Source organism: Diuraphis noxia, unplaced genomic scaffold, assembly GCF_037042655.1.
Source record: "Diuraphis noxia isolate RWA-SAM2 unplaced genomic scaffold, SU_Dnox_SAM2 contig0004, whole genome shotgun sequence".
Classification (NCBI taxonomy): Eukaryota; Metazoa; Arthropoda; class Insecta; order Hemiptera; family Aphididae; genus Diuraphis; species Diuraphis noxia.
In genome coordinates, this window is record NW_028301714.1 from 29,342,998 (window position 1) to 29,361,011 (window position 18,014).

General features: G+C 25.9%; 2 protein-coding genes across 8 annotated transcripts; both read left to right on the forward strand.

Annotated features, from left to right (window-relative positions):
* Positions 1 to 285: 285 nt before the first annotated feature.
* LOC107163695 (juvenile hormone esterase-like) lies at positions 286 to 4,048 on the forward strand. 2 transcript variants are annotated; one of them, XM_089226205.1, is made up of 10 exons: positions 286 to 431; positions 576 to 807; positions 929 to 1,078; positions 1,211 to 1,370; positions 1,491 to 1,676; positions 1,757 to 1,950; positions 2,210 to 2,372; positions 2,892 to 3,073; positions 3,195 to 3,457; positions 3,521 to 4,048. In XM_089226205.1, the coding sequence occupies exons 2-10, from the start codon at positions 628 to 630 to the stop codon at positions 3,717 to 3,719; spliced, it is 1,677 nt and encodes a 558-aa protein (XP_089082331.1). In that variant the 5' UTR covers positions 286 to 431; positions 576 to 627; the 3' UTR covers positions 3,720 to 4,048. The 2 variants fall into 2 exon arrangements, with proteins under 2 accessions (XP_089082331.1, XP_089082332.1); XM_089226206.1 differs by lacking the exon at positions 576 to 807 and having other exon boundaries at positions 308 to 431.
* Positions 4,049 to 12,121: 8,073 nt separating this feature from the next.
* On the forward strand, positions 12,122 to 17,364 carry LOC107163714 (esterase FE4-like). Of its 6 annotated transcripts, none has more exons than XM_089226244.1 (10): positions 12,122 to 12,260; positions 13,096 to 13,281; positions 14,077 to 14,226; positions 14,394 to 14,553; positions 14,610 to 14,795; positions 14,880 to 15,073; positions 15,649 to 15,814; positions 16,030 to 16,211; positions 16,291 to 16,607; positions 16,674 to 17,364. In XM_089226244.1, exons 2-10 carry the CDS (start codon positions 13,102 to 13,104, stop codon positions 16,843 to 16,845), a joined length of 1,707 nt encoding a protein of 568 aa, XP_089082370.1. In that variant the 5' UTR covers positions 12,122 to 12,260; positions 13,096 to 13,101; the 3' UTR covers positions 16,846 to 17,364. The 6 variants fall into 6 exon arrangements, with proteins under 6 accessions (XP_089082370.1, XP_015366742.2, XP_015366745.2 ...); XM_015511256.2 differs by lacking the exon at positions 12,122 to 12,260 and adding an exon at positions 12,269 to 12,421; XM_015511259.2 differs by lacking the exon at positions 12,122 to 12,260 and adding an exon at positions 12,269 to 12,421 and having other exon boundaries at positions 16,339 to 16,607.
* Positions 17,365 to 18,014: the final 650 nt, after the last annotated feature.

The following is an 18,014-nucleotide window of genomic DNA, read 5'->3' on the forward strand; positions in this document are numbered from 1 at the left end:
GGAATGAATATAATGTTTTCTGTTTATTATAATTTAAGATTATCCATTCAATTGTTCTTGAGCTTCCTCTTTGAAAAGTTATTTGCACTACTAATATTTTCATTATTCATAATTACAGACTAACTTATTCAACAATAATATTATCATAGCCAAAATGCAGAGACCAAAAATATGAAATACGAAGGTCAAAATGCAATTCATGAATAATAATTAAAATACTATTATAATTAACTGTTTTGCAGGGCAAATATGTTTGACATTGTCATCTTAAAATGTATATTTTATACTTATATATAAGCTGTTTATAATTTCAAACACTTTGCAGTAGACGTTTATAGACATTAATAGTGTCTATAATCTTCTCCGTGACTTCGGTACATATTAATTATTTTATTTAGTATCTGGACATATATGAGTGGTTTTCCTATGAGGTAAATTTTTTATTCACATTTTTGTATGAGTCAAAATTGAGAATTTACTATTTTATTTATACCGTGTTTAAATAATAAAATAGATTACTAGCTATTGACTTTATATTAGGATAGAAGTAAAAATAACTCCTATTTATTTTGCAGCTTTATTTGATTTTGTATTTTTTTATTAATTTTATGTAAATTAATAATTACAATGGAAATATTTGGTGTTCTTATGCTATTTATCGGATTCGTATATGGTACGGATAATATATTGGATTTGAGCCAAGGAAAGATAAAAGGCAGCATTTTAAAGTCAAGAAATGGACGGGAATTTAAAGCGTTTCAGGGAATTCCTTATGCAAAATCACCGATTGGAGATCTTAGATTACATGTATTTAAATCATACATCTAAAATTTTAAATTTGTTTTGAGTTTTCATTGTAGATATTAAAACTAATTGTAATTTAGTTGTTGCCTATTACTTATAAGTAATAAGTGTGGTTTTTTTATAGGATCCAGAAGAAGCCAATTCGTGGAATGGTATTTTAGATGCAACCAAAGAAAAACCTATGTGTATTCAAAAGAATTTGTTCATGTATCAATCATATAATGAACTTTTAGGTGCTGAGGACTGTTTATTTATTAATGTATATACCCCTAAGGTAATTGGGTTAATTGAAAAAAATTGTTTTAATAATATTGCCAAGATCTAATATATGATTTTTTTAAAGTTTACTAAAAATTAGACAAAATGTAAAAATCAAAATTTTATTTCGTTATATTATAATCTATAGATCAATAAAAAAGATCAAAATGAGTTGCTACCGGTTATGGTTTGGATACCAGGTGGGGGTTTTAGCTCAGGACATGGAGGTCTGAGTTTGTATGGACCACACTATTTGCTGGACAAGGATGTCGTTGTTGCTTCTTTTAACTACAGAGTTGGACCTCTAGGTAAATTATTGAAATACTTTAGGGTTAGATGACTTATAGTAGGTACTTACCTACTTCTATTATTATGAATTATATTTGATATAAAGAATAGCAATACAACTATTATATTTTTATACTTAGGGTTTTTGAGTACCGAAGACGATATTTTACCGGGAAATTATGGTATGAAAGACCAAGTTTTAGCACTGAAATGGGTCAAAAGTAATATTGAAAAGTTTGGCGGAGATCCGAATAAAATAACAATATTTGGTGAAAGTGCTGGAGGAGTCAGTGTTGGCTTACATTTATTATCACCACTGAGCAAAGGTAAACGCATAACTTGGTCACATATTCGAAATTTTATATGGGTAGGTACTATAGCTGCTGCTCACATAATGTGTTTTTAGGATTATTTCATAAAGCAATTCTGGAAAGTGGGACTCCTTTGTGTCGATGGGGTGTATCTCCACCAGGGTTGGCTAAACGCAGAGCCTTATCATTAGCCACCATTTCTGGTTGTCCCGAAGACTCAGAACAGTTGGCTAAATGCCTGAGGAATATGCCCGCAGAGTTATTAGTGAATCTTCACTACAATTTTTTTGTAAGTGTTTACATATGTATAACTTTTTTTTTTTAAGTCTACAAATCCATATTGGTATTTATTGTTTTGATTTTATACAATAAGAAAAAATGAATGAATATAATCTTCAAATGTTATACACTAATTATATCAAAATTAGGTATACTATAATAATATAATCGATTGTTTAGTTAACTATTACCTACATACATAAATATTGAAGTATAGGAATGTCATTTGTGTAAAATAAGCTTTATACAAATACATGATATTCTTATAGGAATGGAAAGTGTTCCCGGCAATTACGTTTATGCCTGTCGTTGAAAACTGTAAAAATAAAACAGGGTTTTTATGTAAATATCCATTACTCGACTTTAAACAAGAAAGCAATGTTCCAATTTTAATGGGAATGAATTCAGGAGAAGGTGGTCTTTTTGCTGCTCGTGAGTTATTCTTTTTTACGTTAATATTTAATAATTAATAATAAGTACAATATACAAATATATATAAATAAGTAATTAGTTTTTTAAAATTATTATGCATATTTCATGTAAAAAAAAAAAAATAAAAAAATATGCTCATGAAAATAAATCAATTTTATGTGACATGACGTGTTTTAACCTTTTAAGGAAGAACTCTGCACATTTTTTTGTTATAAATTAGTATTCAATGAATAAGTCAATGTAAACACAAGAAATAAAATAAAATGAAATTTAGATTAAAATATGTATTAGGTTTTACAGGCTCTTATCCTGACTTTAAACTAAGTAATAAAACCTTTTTATTACACAATTTAAATCATTCATTCGTTTATTAAATTAAAATATTAGTTGTTTGTAGTTTGTACGCACATTGTTATACTTCAATTAATTTTTTTATTGGTATGATTATGAATAATTTATATTATTTTGGAAATGCCATAAAAAATAATGAAAATATATAACTTTTTATTTTTTTAATAGGTGTTTATAATAAAAACTGTGAAGTTGACCTTGAATTGAAGAATAATTTTGATCATTATATTTCGTCGTTACTTATTTATAAATACACCACTAAGATGTCCGATCTTCCCATAGTTAGTAAAAAGATATACAATCGTTACTTTACTGAAGGAAATATGGACAATCGTTTAGATACTGTTAAAGTTAGTTGACCGAATTACGTAATAATAAATTAAATTTAAATTTAGTACACGTAATATCATGTTATAGAAAAATGCACTAAGTACTCAATATGGTATACTCCATTTTATGTTTTTTTCTCAGATGGTTAGCGGTGGAATTTTTCTACAAGGCATATTTGATATGGCAATCAAACTATCATCTCCGGTGTATTATTATGTTTATGATCATACAAATAAAATGACATTTAATTCATACTTCGGGCCATGCTCCGCCGATTTAGGAGTAACGCATGGTGACGAAATGATAAGTCTATTCTTTACTAAGGGCCAGGATGAATTAAAAGAGGAGGATCTTAATGTATCTAAACTCATGATCGAAATATGGACTAATTTTGCTATTACTGAGTACGTAATGATTCTGTTAATAATTAAAATAAGTAAAAAATAATGTTTTTTAATGATATTCAGTAAAATTACGATTGACGGAACTAACAATGGAAAAGAATGGCCGTTGATGGATTCTAAAAGTACGAAATATTTGTTGATCAATTCAAGTAAACCTATCATATCTAAGAAGCCATTTATAGAAGAGTACGAATTTTGGAAAGGTTTACCATTATTATCTGCATTTAAAAAATCAGGAGAGATTTTAAAAACTGAACTTTGATTTGAAAACAATCATATTACACAAGTTATAATTCATACACAAAAAATATTGATGTTAATAAAATGTGTATAATTTCATAAAAATGTGATATCTTATTCTGAATTATCAATAGTTTATTTTATGGGATAAAAATGTTTAAAAATCCTAAAGGCTGGGTATATAATTGTGTATATAAAAGTTATTATTTAAGATAATCATAATCATTTAATATCTATATCAAATGGTTCATTATAAGGACAGATGATGAATTCATGAATAGTTATTGTAATGTATGCGAAGACAATAAAAATGATCAACACATTTTATAATAAATGTTTTAATTTATTTTAGTCGAAGACTTTTATTTAATAAATAAATTACATAAAATCAAAAGGGACGACATCATCTTAAAGGGAAACCTTCAAAATAATGACAGGTTACGAAAAATGATTAGGAGAAAAAAGAAAAAGAAAATTCAGTTCCAATGGCATCAGCAGATTTAAAAACCCTGAATTTAACCCTTAATATACCAAACTTACTTCCTGAATGATGGAATAAGCAGATAGTGAACAGGAATCAGATGGGACCCTAATATTTGATCGACTCTGAAGACTAAAAATATAAAAAAAATTCTGGAACTGGTACTGCATGTGATATATCAGAATTATTTATCTTATACCCGTAATCTAATCAAGTTAAACTGTCATTCAGAGTTAGAAATAAAAATAATTATATCATAACTGAATTTTTTACAAGAAATATTTGATATGGTCATCAAACTATCATCACCGGTGTATTATTATATCTATGAACATGCAATAAAAAATATCATTTAATTCATACTTAGGACCATGTCCCACCAAATTAAGAGTAACGCATGGTGACAAGGCTATTATGACATAAGCGCCAAAGATGCAAAAATGACGTGTCATTTCCGCCAAAAATAATATTTTATATAAGAAGTTATTTAAAAATTTCTATCTTATAAAAAATTATATTAAATTAAGAAATGATCAATAATAAATTATTGAATTATAAAATACATGCAAATCAATATAAATTTAATACATTGGTTGCTATTTCATAAAAAAAATGTCAATAATAAATTGTTGAAACGTAGTATTATATTAATGCAAATAAATATGAATTTAATAAATCAGTTGCGATTTTATAAAAAAAAAATGGAAATAGTAAATAATGAAATAATATATATATATCAATATAAATTTAATAAGTTGGTCACGGGTACCTTGGATTTTGGCACTTATGTACGATACGACTTTTTTTTCTTATCTTATTTAGGCCAAATTAAAAGAGGATGATCTTAATGTATCTAAACTTATAATCGAAACATGGACTAATTTTACTATCACTGAGTACGTAATGATTATTATTAATAATTAACACCGTTAAAAAAAACGGGTAAGTGGGTACCGCTCTGCTGTACATTAGGGGGTGGGGTGGACCTCTGACTAGGGTAGGTTAAATTTGAATGTAATGATAGGTATCATTGTATACGAAAAACGATTCTGAACGGGGATGATTTGTCAGTCTAGGATATATTATAATTAAATATTGTCATATATTCTATTTTGAAACAAATATTTTATTTTTCAATTAGGACGCATTTTGCATAAGGCATGGTTAATCAATTTTTCCAAAAACATTGCATGTAGTTATCATAATTCATAATACCTTATATTATTATCATAGATATACTATACAGGGTGATTCTTTTATCAAACAACACTCATCATTTTAAAAAGTATTGACTTTTTTCAAAATATTTTTTTACATAGTTTCAAGTTGTTAAAAAACCAACGCTTTTATTAAAAAATTATATTTTCAAATATTTTTTATCCATATCATTTTTTAAGTTTTTTACTTTTTTGAATGACAACATATAGTTTTTTAATTTTATAATCCAAAGCAGAATATTTTTCTAAGTATTTTGATTCATAAAAATCGAATTTAGGACAAGTAGTTTATGAGTTATAATATTTTAAGTTTAGACAAGCGGAGTAATGGACAAATATTTTGCGGGGTAACCCCGTCAATCCTCCGCCAATCTAAACTTTAAATACCTATAACTCATAAACTACTAGCGCTAAATTCAAAATTTTAACGTAATAATTAATAAAAAAATAGCTTTACCTATTAATTTATGAAATTTTAAGTATAGGTTACCATTTGAAAATCAAAAGTTGATAGTGTATTACCTAATAAATATAAGGGTGAAAGATATAAAAAAATATACAATTCAAGAAGAGTGTAAAAAATCTAGTTTTGAAAAAAAAAATTTGAAAAAAAACAATATTTTTTGAAAAAATTAGTGTTGTTTGATAAATCAATCACCCTGTACACACATACCTGGTTTGAGGATAAATCGTTATCGTTACCCGATTTCATAAAAATTTAAAACTCAAACGCTCAAAACATTTTTCTTATAATAACGCTTCAAATTTTCTTTATAGCTATACCTATTTGAAGCTAATTTTATTAACATTTCAATAAAAAATTTTCAGAAAAATTGAAAATTTCAGTTGTCTATAAATACCTCAAAAAATTCAGAATATTTTGAAAATTAAATCATGTAAAGAAAATGCCAAGTATCTGCGACTTATACTTTTTGAATAATAACAATTGTTTAAAATCGTTTTAGGATGAATCGTTATCGTTACGCTATTTCGTAAAAATCTAAAATTCAAACGCACTTAAAATTTTTCCTATAATGATGCTTCGAGTTTTCTCTATAGCTACTTGAAGAAAAACTCATTGTTGTATTTTAATCCTTAGTTATAAACACAAATTTTTTTTTGATTTTTCAACTTCAAAATTACTTGCAAACTTGTTTTCGACAGATTTTGTAAAAAATTGAACTATAAATGCTTTTAAAAAAAAATTATGACCAACGATTTTTAATTTTTTTTAGCTACAATAAGAACAACTCATAAGGAACTTGTATTAAATTTTCAAGTTTTTTTGGTCATCCAAAATCTTTTTACCGACACTTCGAAAAAAAATTGAAAATTTCAGTGGTCGCGACACTTCAAAATCATAAGAATCAAAAATTGCATTAGTCTATAAATAACTCAAAAATGTCAAACATTTTTGAAAATTAAACTGTATATAGATAACACTAACATAAACAGTTGGTGAAAATTTCAAGTAATTACAGTGATAGTTTTTGAATTACAACCATATAAAAATATTGATTTGGTCGAAAACTGGTTTTGCGTAAAAAATCTTGTTTTCCTGTCACTTTTATTTGTTTTTCTCGATTTTTTTGAAAACTGTTGGAAAATGTTTACTTTTGACCTCTATAATGCACCAAGGATATTCACTTTTCCGTCGGGAACCACCCCAAAGTTTGAAATTGAAGCATTATTTCGACTAGTTATGCTGTACACAGACACACACACACACACAAAAAAACACATCATTGTAAAATCAATACATTCATCACTCCGTTCAGAATCTAAAATGATTTTATTATGATATTAATTAGCAAAACCACGATTGACGGAACTAACAATGGAAAAGAATGGCCGATGGATTCTAAAAGTATGAAATATTTGTTGATTAATTCAAGTAAACCTATCATATACAAAAAGCCATACATAGAAGAGTACAAATTTTGGAAAGGTTTAACATTATTATCAGCATTTAAAAAGTCCGGAGAGATTTTGAAAAATGAACTTTGATTTAAAAACAATCAAATACAAATTCATACACGATACACATTGAGTGTAATACCTACATTTTATATAAATTCATAAAAAAAGTGATAACTTTTATAAATTATTATTATGTTATGTTTATTCTGTGGGGTAAAATGTAAAATAAATCCAACTAACAAGGGATATAATTTTATACAACAAATTAACAAGTATTATTTAAAATAATTTTAACTATACCTAGGCTATATGTCTATATAATATAATATCCATATGATAGAGTTTTTATAAGAACAGACTATGAACAATTTGTTTTTATTTAATGCGTGATGAGAAAAAACAAAGTTCGAAAGATTGATCAATAAATATGCACATTTACTTCAGTAGAAAACTATTATCATATCATTACCTAATTAATAAAATAAACTTATAACTTAATGTATTGGAGTAATTAAGCCTAATTACGGTTTTATGCGAGTATTACTGAAGTGTTAGTGTATTACACGACTGTGGTTGACGCAATTTAACGATATATTTATATTTATCTAGTATTTTACTCAAGGTCGATAAAAAGCCACTTATCTTCACACGAATCATATGTTTTGATTTTAAATTCCTTAATTTAATCAAGCAAATTGATTAAATAAAAAAAATGTTCAACCTGATTGGTTTTATAATATCATTACTGTATAATTTAAATAAATACTCGGATTTTAATATTTTGAAATATTATGCAGTTATACATATATTTATTGATTTGTATTTTAGACAATATTTTTTATCTATTGACTTTTAAACATCAAAACTCTACTTAAAGGGGAGCTTTGGTGGCTGTAGCCCGGGGTTCCATACAGTTTATTTATATCAATCAACATTTAATAATTATTTATAGACTCATTGTATAATTTGTGTATAATCTTAAAAATAACTTAAATATCAAAATGAAAAAAACAAAAATTGGATTTATAATTTAATTAAGTTCTACCAAAAATTTTCTAAGCAGGAATCTTTTAAACATACCTACCTGGAAATAATTATTATAGGTTTAAAACAAAGGATTTTATGTATGCCCTTAATCCCTTAAATGTATATATTCTAATTGAAAATCGAAAAAAATAATTGACTAGTCCACATATAAATATAGAACCTAATACCTATACTATACAGATCACCTTTACGAGGACTTTCAAAATCATAGGATCTCAAACGAAAGCAACTAAAATGCAAAATAATTAACTAATGTATATTCCAAAGCTGGGAAAGTCAACAGGAGTTTTTTTAACTTCCTGAATTAATATAGAGAAATAAAAGTTAAGTTTTAACGTTTTAAGTCAAAAGTAGTTTTTCTCTTTTTTTAATTTTTAAAAGTTGCAAGATAATTAGAAAATATTAGTAACATAACTTACTTAAGAACGATTTACTATTTTTTTTATAAAATTAAAAATTACACATTTTTTCAAAGCTAACACAGTAATTTAATAAAGTTGTCTTACTGTTTTAAATAAACGTATGACGTGAATACACATTAAAATGAATTGCAGTTAGCACTTACCTATATACATTAATACTTTAATCGATGATGAAATCCAACAATATAATATTATGTAGGTATATATATATTTGTTTACCTTATGGTTCATAACTATACTAAATTATAGTTATCAAAAAAATTATTAGAGTATAGTTTAATTCAGTTGTAATTCTATGAATGAATAAAAATATAATAATAAGTAGTTTTTCCCTACGACGACTTTAAATCCCACATCAATTTACTCCTTCGTAAAAAATGGCATCTCTTTTAAAATAGTATGACTACTAAACCAAATGGGATAAAAAAACACAAAATTTACATGGGAAACCCCAAATCTATCACGAAAAGAAGAGATTATCTTAAATCGGCTAAGAATAGGCCACACCAGACTTACCCAAGGATTCCTTATGGCAAAAGAAGATCACCCTATATGCCAAGCATGCGGTTGTCATCTCACTGTGCAACACATAATGACGGAATGCCTACTATATGACCAAGTTCGACACAACCTCAACATGACCCAAACCTTGGACACAATACTTGGACCTAACCCGGACCAGAACATGATAGTCATCAAATTTATTCAAACAACTAATTTAATTAAGCTAATATAATTGTAAATATGTAATATATGTATAAAAATAGCTGGGTTCGGATTTTAAAGCAAATGTTTCTTTATATATTTATAAGATAAACATATAATTTTTATGTATAAATTCGTTTCACGTCATTCTGATTCCAAACAAAAATGTTAATTTAATTAATAAGAAATGTGAAAACATGCAATAATAATTTATAATATAGTATATTTATATCTAATGGAGATATTGCAACTGCAATAACGGGTAAACTAAATCGTGTTCTTTTGAAAAACAAATGCTGGAAACAATTACTGGGCATAAATACTATACTATGTGGCGTTTCATCAAACGAAATTATCATGAGTTTGGTTTAAACAAAACCTCTTGCATGATCTATGCACTGATTACTTCAGTGGATGCAGAGCGTTCGTTTTCTATGTATAAAAACATCTTATCGGACAATATATAGAGTAAGTTTCGCTACTGAAAATCTTGCTAATACTTAATAGTAAATTGTTTTTTTAACTTTAATTTTTTTTTCATTCAGTTTTATAAAATTATCTATATATATAAAAATGGAGACAAAAATGTATAACAATTCATCAATTGAGAACGGCTGAACCGATTTCGCTCACTCTTTTTTTGTTTGGGTCCTAATTGCCAGGAGAAGGTTCTTACGGATGAAAAATTTGAGAAAGTTATCGGGTTGGAGAAATATGATGAGGGTGTGATGAAATTAAAGTGGCGCCATCTGCCCAGTAAAAAATAAAATAAATAATATTAATATGTTTTGGTAGTCAAAGGCAACCATTTAAACAAACAAGGGCTCTCGAGAGCAGCTGAACTTATTTTTAGGATGGACATTTTTGTTTATTTATAAATGGTTGCTTTAGTGACGGTTATTATTGTTCTGTGTTATTAGTGATGGTTATATACAGGGTGTAACAGATAGAACTGACTTTTAGAATAACTTTTGTTCTAATTAATATTTTTTTAATATTTTTTTTTGATTATTAAGAGACCCTTGTGCTACACGTACAATATAAAAAAAATTTCATTTTTTTAACAGTAAAAATAAAAAAATTTAAATTTGATTAAATTTTTGTTGGAAAAATTCAAAATACCCAATTTGTAAATTGAATTAAAAGAAATATTTTGATGGTAAAAATATTTATCTAAATCAATTAGTTTATTTTTTAGAATTTTTTAAAATATCAATATTTTTTTGCATAAATTACTTTGGAGCATTATAACTTCTTTCAAATATTATTTTCAATATTATTTTTGAAATGAGTTATATTTCTTAAATTAGTTATTAAATATATAATTTTCACAATTTTTGTTGTACGTTTAATTAGCATAATTTTTTTTTTTTTTTAGTCAGTTCTATTTGATACACTCTGTAAATATTTATCTGTTAGTCCTATATACATTCTTAAACAGCTGGACCGATTGTGAAAAAATTTGGTACTGAATTTTATTAGACATATGGGCAGAAGATATGGTAAGTTAGAAAGTGTTATGCCTAAATATCATTGAATTGAATATTTAAATTGTCAACATTATATTGAAAAAACGAAGAAAATTACATAATGATATACGGAATTGAATATCGTTGTAACATTATAATATATTTTAACCACTATCTATCATTATGTATAAAAATATACTGATAGCATCATCACATGAAATGAATTTAACACACAATATGAACTATATGGACCATAAAAGAGATAGAATTTTTAACGGGCTACGAAGTACACTGGTTCAGCTAGTAACTAATAAATGTTAATTTTTAGTCATGTTTTTTTTTTTGCTTTTTTAAAATTTTTATACTTTTTTGTTATTTATTATGCTTTAAAATCTGAGCCTTAATAATAAGTAATAATTATTAAATAATTAATATTAATGAGTATAAAACTCATATGGGATACTGAGTAAATAGCTATATTCTTCTTTTTTCAAATACTCGAATACCCTTATAACTTTTTTGTTAGTTAAACTTTATGATTGAAAAAATAACCTTCTAATATAAATAATAAATGTCGAGAGAAAAAATCCCAGAATATGTTTTAGGAACAATATCTAAATATTTAATTGATTTAATATTATACCTATTTAATTATTTAAGTAAATATTCCACATTAATAATCATTGTTAGCAGCTATATAGTATATACTATGTATCATATAAAAAAGTGAACCAGAAGTAAAGAATATACTTATACATAGATGATTATAACTATTTCTGAAACAATTATTATACATATTGTAACACTTATTATTTGTTTCTTTTAAATATAATGCACTTTTATTACTACCTAACCTATCAAATAATAATTAAAATATATGGTTTTTATTTATTAGATACATGTATAATAACACCTGATTATATTATTTTGAATTATTGTTTATAAATACTTGAACTTAATTATCAAATAATATCATTCATTTCGATTTATCAATTATTTTGATAATTTTTCCAAATCATACTAATCTGTGTCACATAATCATTGGTGAGGATTATTATAATAGTATATTGTACTGCAAATTATATAAAGCGAATTTCTGATCACTTGTACATTAACCAACTATAATCGAGCGCATATGTAAATTTTAAAGTATATTATAATCATGTATTGTGTTTATTGTAAATATTATTTCTTTAAATAATGTTAATTACTAAGATAGCGTTTGAATCGGCTATGTGCTTAGAGAGTGATATATGCTAATAGCTCGAAGATTACAGGTGTCAATTAAATATAATTAGACAGGTAGATAGGATTTTCAATTAGCATATCAATTCTTATTGTATTTTTTTTTTCATTTACGTTGATACCGCCAAAATTGCTGGTAGTAAATTTCACATTATAGTTACCTGCTATTTTTATTTGATATATGCTAAACCAAATACCTGTTAAAACATAATCAAAAAGTTTGTAATATTTATATACATTTTTTAACAGCATAATACCTATTTATAATTATTAACCACTAATTTTTTTTTATAAAATAAATTATTTTATTTTATCCGTTAAAGGCTTAAATATTTTAAAGCAAGAATTTGACCACTAACATAATTTAATATGCTTTCAAGGACTTAAGTTTTATTAAGAAATGTATCATAAAATGATGATTGTAGTGTTAAAAAAATGTCATTTGAATCTTTTATCAAAAATATTATTTTAAAAGTAATTTCGTTTTGCATTTGGTCGATATTAGTATTTATTAAACGTTTAATTAATATTTTTTAATTTCAGTGAAATATTCAGCTATTTAATATTTATGTTACTTATTAGACACTTATTTAGTAAGATAAATTTATACTTGCCTATACAAGATAATGAATATTATTTAATACTAAACGGGTTTTTAAACTATGAATTAATTTGTTAAACATTTTTTTTAAACACTTTTACTTGAATTGATGGACATATAGGACAATGGTTCAAGTTTTAATAATAATTGATAAGTGTTGTTTCTGTTTTAAACAAACATTTGAATGAATATTTTGCTTAAACAGTAACGTTACATTATTTTTTTGAACAAAGATTCTCTGCTGTATAATAAAATACTAATGTTTTGCAAATATACATTTTTTAATTTCAGTTAAGTATGGAAATATTCATTATTTTTATGTTGCTTTTTGGTTTTGTATTTGGAGCGGATGAGGTGATAGAATTAGATCAAGGTGAATTGACTGGTAGTAGTTTGAGATCAAGAAATGGACGAGAATTCAAAGCTTTTCAGGGAATACCTTATGCTAAATCACCTACAGGAGATCTTAGGTTTAAGGTAGGTAATTATTTTAATGTATAGCTAGTAAAGTTATCTTATATTTTTAGCTCAGTAAGTTAAGTTGGTATGCAAAAATGTAATTTAAGTATAACGTGATAATTTATACTATTTTATTTTAAAGCTGTACAATTTGCTAGTTAATTTAGTAAAAAAAAAAAAATAACTTAACTTTGTTAAAAATTAATTAATATAATTTTTAATAGCAGTATAATTATTCTTTTTCTAGAAAAATATAATAGTAATAATCTTTTTATTTTCCTAACCTTGGTTACCCGTACATGTAATGATGGACCTATATTGAAACTAGAGTGGTTCCGGAAGGCCCTAGAGGCCGCGACTATCTCCCATCACTCTATTTCTAAGACAATATATATAGCTAAAAAAAAAAAACACACAAGTGATATCGAAAGTTTTCCTAAAAATTATGACTTTGCTCTCTTTCAAACCAAGTATCTTGAGTCGTCCAAGGTTGAAACATGATTTACAATCAAAACCATTATCTAGACCTGTAATTAAATTAATATCACTGACTATAGTACTAAGCTTATATTTGAAATCAAAACTATATTTTTAAGCTAACAGGTATTTTAAATAATATTTTGCACAGTTCCAAGCCTTGTTTTATTGAGGCAGGCAAACATAATGCTTTATACTTAAAATATTGTATTTATAGACGACAGTCACTTGGGGTTATACATTCAATCTACATCTAAAATACACTAATGGTCGTTAAAAAATTGAAACTTGCCTACTCTAAATTCCTTAAAATGTAATTAAGATTATTGTTACTAGGATCCAGTACCAGCAGATCCGTGGATAGGCATTTTAAATGCTACTACTGAGCCACAAGCGTGTATTCAGAAGAATTTATTTCATTATCAGAAAATGGATATCCTTGTCGGTGCAGAAGACTGTCTATATGTCAATGTGTACACTCCAAAAGTAGGTAATCAAATAATACAAAATACATTACAGTTTTAATTTTAATAAATAAATCTCTTCTCAACAATAAGCACCTAATCTCTTAGTTGAAAATAATAATATATTGATTTAGTTATTGAAAAATAAAAATTTGGTCAATATTATATTATAATTTATGATATTTTTAGATACCAAAAAACAATGAATCAGAATTACTTCCAGTTATGATTCGAATTCCCGGTGGAGGATATTTCGCAGGTTCAGGAGGTTTAAGTTCAAATGGTCCTCATTATTTGTTGGATAAGGATATTGTAATAGTTACATTTAATTATAGACTTGGAATTCTCGGTATATTATCTATTTAAGTATTATATTTTTAATACATTTGTAGTTAATATTTTTAGGTTTTTTAAGTACTGAAAACGATGATTTACCAGGTAATTATGGTATGAAAGATCAAGTTTTAGCACTAAAATGGGTCCAACAAAATATTGATAAATTTGGCGGAGACCCAAAAAAAGTTACTTTATTTGGACAAAGTGCTGGTAGTGCTAGTGTTGGTTTACATTTGTTATCACCAATGAGTAAAGGTAAATAAATATCTTAAAATATCAAAATACAATTATGTACCTATATATAAATGTGTACGTCAATCATTATATACTATGTTAAAGGGTTGTTTCACAAAGCAATCATGGAAAGTGCAACACCGTTAAATCTTTGGGGCGTAACTCCACCAGGTTGGGCAAAACGAAGAGCTTCTGCTATTTCAACTATAGTTGGATGCCCTGAAGAGCCAAAACAAATGATTAAATGTTTAAAAGAAGTCCCTGCAAAAGTATTGGTGAATGTATATAAGAATTTATTCGTAAGTATATTTTTTCTATTTTTAAGTATAATTTTTCTATTTCAAAAGTAGAAAAATTGTGTTAATAAGGTTATACTAAATAAATATACTTAAAGTTATAATTTAATATTTTATGTTCTAATTTAATTTTTTTTGTTATATAATATAACAATATTAGTCGTTTAAGAATAAATCGTTTTGAACGTTTAATATCTTAAATCGTTTTCATTTAAATTACCATTGTTCATACAGATGTATTTATGGCCAGTAAAAAAATTATACGTGCATTATAAGTTTACAAATAATTAACTGAGAAGCTAATGATTATTTTTATAATTAACGGCAAAGAACGTGGTTGAAGAAAATGGTTGTTTTTTTATATTATATTTTTGGGGACAATTATAGACGACCAATGAATAGATTACTTTTCTAGAGAAAAATGGCTGTGGTCCACTTTCAAGTAGCTTTTACTTATGAAATTTAATTTAGACAATCAAATATTTATTTTAACTTATCATGTGTCACAAATCTTAAAAAATGTACACAATTCAGTGAAATTTTGTACATATGCTCAATATAACTATTTATTTTTACAGGAATGGAGAAATTACCCGCTTAGAAATATGATGCCTGTTGTTGAAAAATGTAATTGTTCAAAAGAATCATTTTTGTGCGATTATCCTTTACTTCACTTAAAACAAATTACAAAAGTTCCAGTATTAATGGGAATGAACACCGGAGAAGGTGGTATTTATGCATCTCGTGAGTAATGATTATATTTAATTCTAAAATGTTGAGAATAGGTAACTTGTTGATAATCACGTTGAAATTTAACCATTTAATTTTTAAATTTTATCATCAAATTAGTGCAAGTTATTATTGTTTTTTGTTTTAGATTAAATTATTCTAAATTGTTGATAGTTTTTTATACTCCACTAAGAAAAAAAATGTTTAGCCTTTATTTGTATATTTTGAAGGGATGTACAATGCGACTGATCTAGTATACACAGAGTTTTTAGAAGATTTCAATCATTATACGTCATCGTTTATACAGTATAGATATACTGCAAATTATTCAGATATTCCATTAATTGGTGAAAAAATTTATAAACGGTACTTCTCTAACGGGAAGTTAGATCAGCCTTTGAGTGCTGTAAAAGTAAGTATTGGATGTAATACAGTTGTGTATAATAATATATTGCTTATATAAACAACAGCCTTGCTATAATTATTACTAGTTGTTGATACAAAGTTTTATTAAATATATTCATTTTAAACGCTTCAAGATGATTACCGGTGGTCTATTTTTACACGGTATCTTTCAAATGGCCATCAAGCTATCACAACCAGTTTATTATTACGTGTATAATTATACAAATATGTTTTCTTACAATTCATTGTACGGACCATATCCATATCCAAAAAAATTAGGAGTAACGCACACTGATGAGGTAACAAGCTTATTTTATACAGCCGGTCGGTCAGACTTACAGGGAGAGGATCTTGATGTGTCAAATCTTATGGTGAGCATATGGACCAATTTTGCTACAACAGAGTATGTTTGTTCTTGTTTATTGATTTCTGAGTAAACAGAGAGCTAAAAATTTTAAATATTGTTTAGTTATCTCACCATCGATGGCACAGATGAAGAAAAACTATTCCCAAAATTCACTACCGAGAAATACGAATTTGTTTTAATTAATTCAAGTAAGCCAATTATATCTGAGAAACCCTACTTTGACGAGTATTCCTTTTGGAATAGCTTGCCACTATTATCTGGAGTGCAAGATTAGCTTTAAATAACACATTTGTATTACATGTAGTATATTTAATAGCTAAATGGTGGACATGTTAATGAAAAAAAATAACCTTAGTCAATGATAAGACAACGTTTAGAACATTATGTTATAACTTATAACTTTATAAGTTAAAAGTTACCAAATAATATATTATGCATTATTTAAATATGAAAATTCGACATCAATATGTAATACATTTGAGAAAACAGTTGATTGCTTTTTAGTCACAAGTCAGTGATTTCAGTGCAACTTTGGAAGTTGCACCTTTTTAATTTTTAATTTTTATTATCAAGTGTTTCTGACATACAATATCATCAAACTTATTGATAAAATAATTGAAAATTTAACATTTAGAATCAGTAAGCGTGAAATTTTGTATTATGTTGTTCTTTATTATTTTACATTTTAGTGGTTTAGGACTCTATCCGATTATATTTTATGTATTTATCTGTATCTGATTGTATCTTCTACTATCAAACTGAAATATATTTATTTGTTAACTATTATTTAAAATCATTGTCTAATTAATTTTAACCACAATCATTGATTTGTAAAACTATAATTTTGATTCAGTCCATCACCTACTATATTTCAAATTAACTGAATTAATTTAGAAAATTCACTAACTAGTAGGTTGATAAAATGTTGACATATAGGTACATTTCACAGCAGCCTACTAAGATATCATGGTTGTTTGGTTACAAATATACACAATTAAATATATAAATTTAACAAAACTAACATTTTGATTAAGTCACATCACCATTGACGATATAGTATACGGAGAAAAATGGTCCAAATTTGATACCCTAAAGTATGAATTTGTTTTGATTAATATAGGTATTCTTTGGTTAAGGAGAAATCATATGTTGATAATATCTTTAAAATAGTTTGCACCTTTTATCCGCTTTAAAATTGATTAATTTAATAATGATTATGTTACGTAACATTAGTTCATATTTTCCAATAAATTGTATCGTAGTTTTTTTTAATAAATATTCAAAATTGTAATAATTTGTTTCAGTAACTTAACTAATTCTTATAATCAAACATAAGTTTATGTTTAATTTCAGTGGCATTTACAATTTTATTTTTGTTTCAAATGTTATACTTCAAATGAAAATTAAAATAACGTTGATTACCTGTAAGGGACAGAATAAAAT

Excerpts from the sequence above, each read along its gene's own strand:
- LOC107163695 (XM_089226205.1), top strand. The coding sequence starts at position 628 with ATGGAAATATTTGGTGTTCTTATGCTATTTATCGGATTCGTATATGGT. Across the intron at positions 808-928 it reads TTGGAGATCTTAGATTACAT|GATCCAGAAGAAGCCAATTC; the intron begins GTATTTAAATCA and ends GTTTTTTTATAG. Across the intron at positions 1,371-1,490 it reads CTACAGAGTTGGACCTCTAG|GGTTTTTGAGTACCGAAGAC; the intron begins GTAAATTATTGA and ends TTTTATACTTAG.
- LOC107163714 (XM_089226244.1), top strand. The coding sequence starts at position 13,102 with ATGGAAATATTCATTATTTTTATGTTGCTTTTTGGTTTTGTATTTGGA. Across the intron at positions 14,554-14,609 it reads TTATAGACTTGGAATTCTCG|GTTTTTTAAGTACTGAAAAC; the intron begins GTATATTATCTA and ends TAATATTTTTAG. Across the intron at positions 16,212-16,290 it reads AGCCTTTGAGTGCTGTAAAA|TTGTTGATACAAAGTTTTAT; the intron begins GTAAGTATTGGA and ends AATTATTACTAG.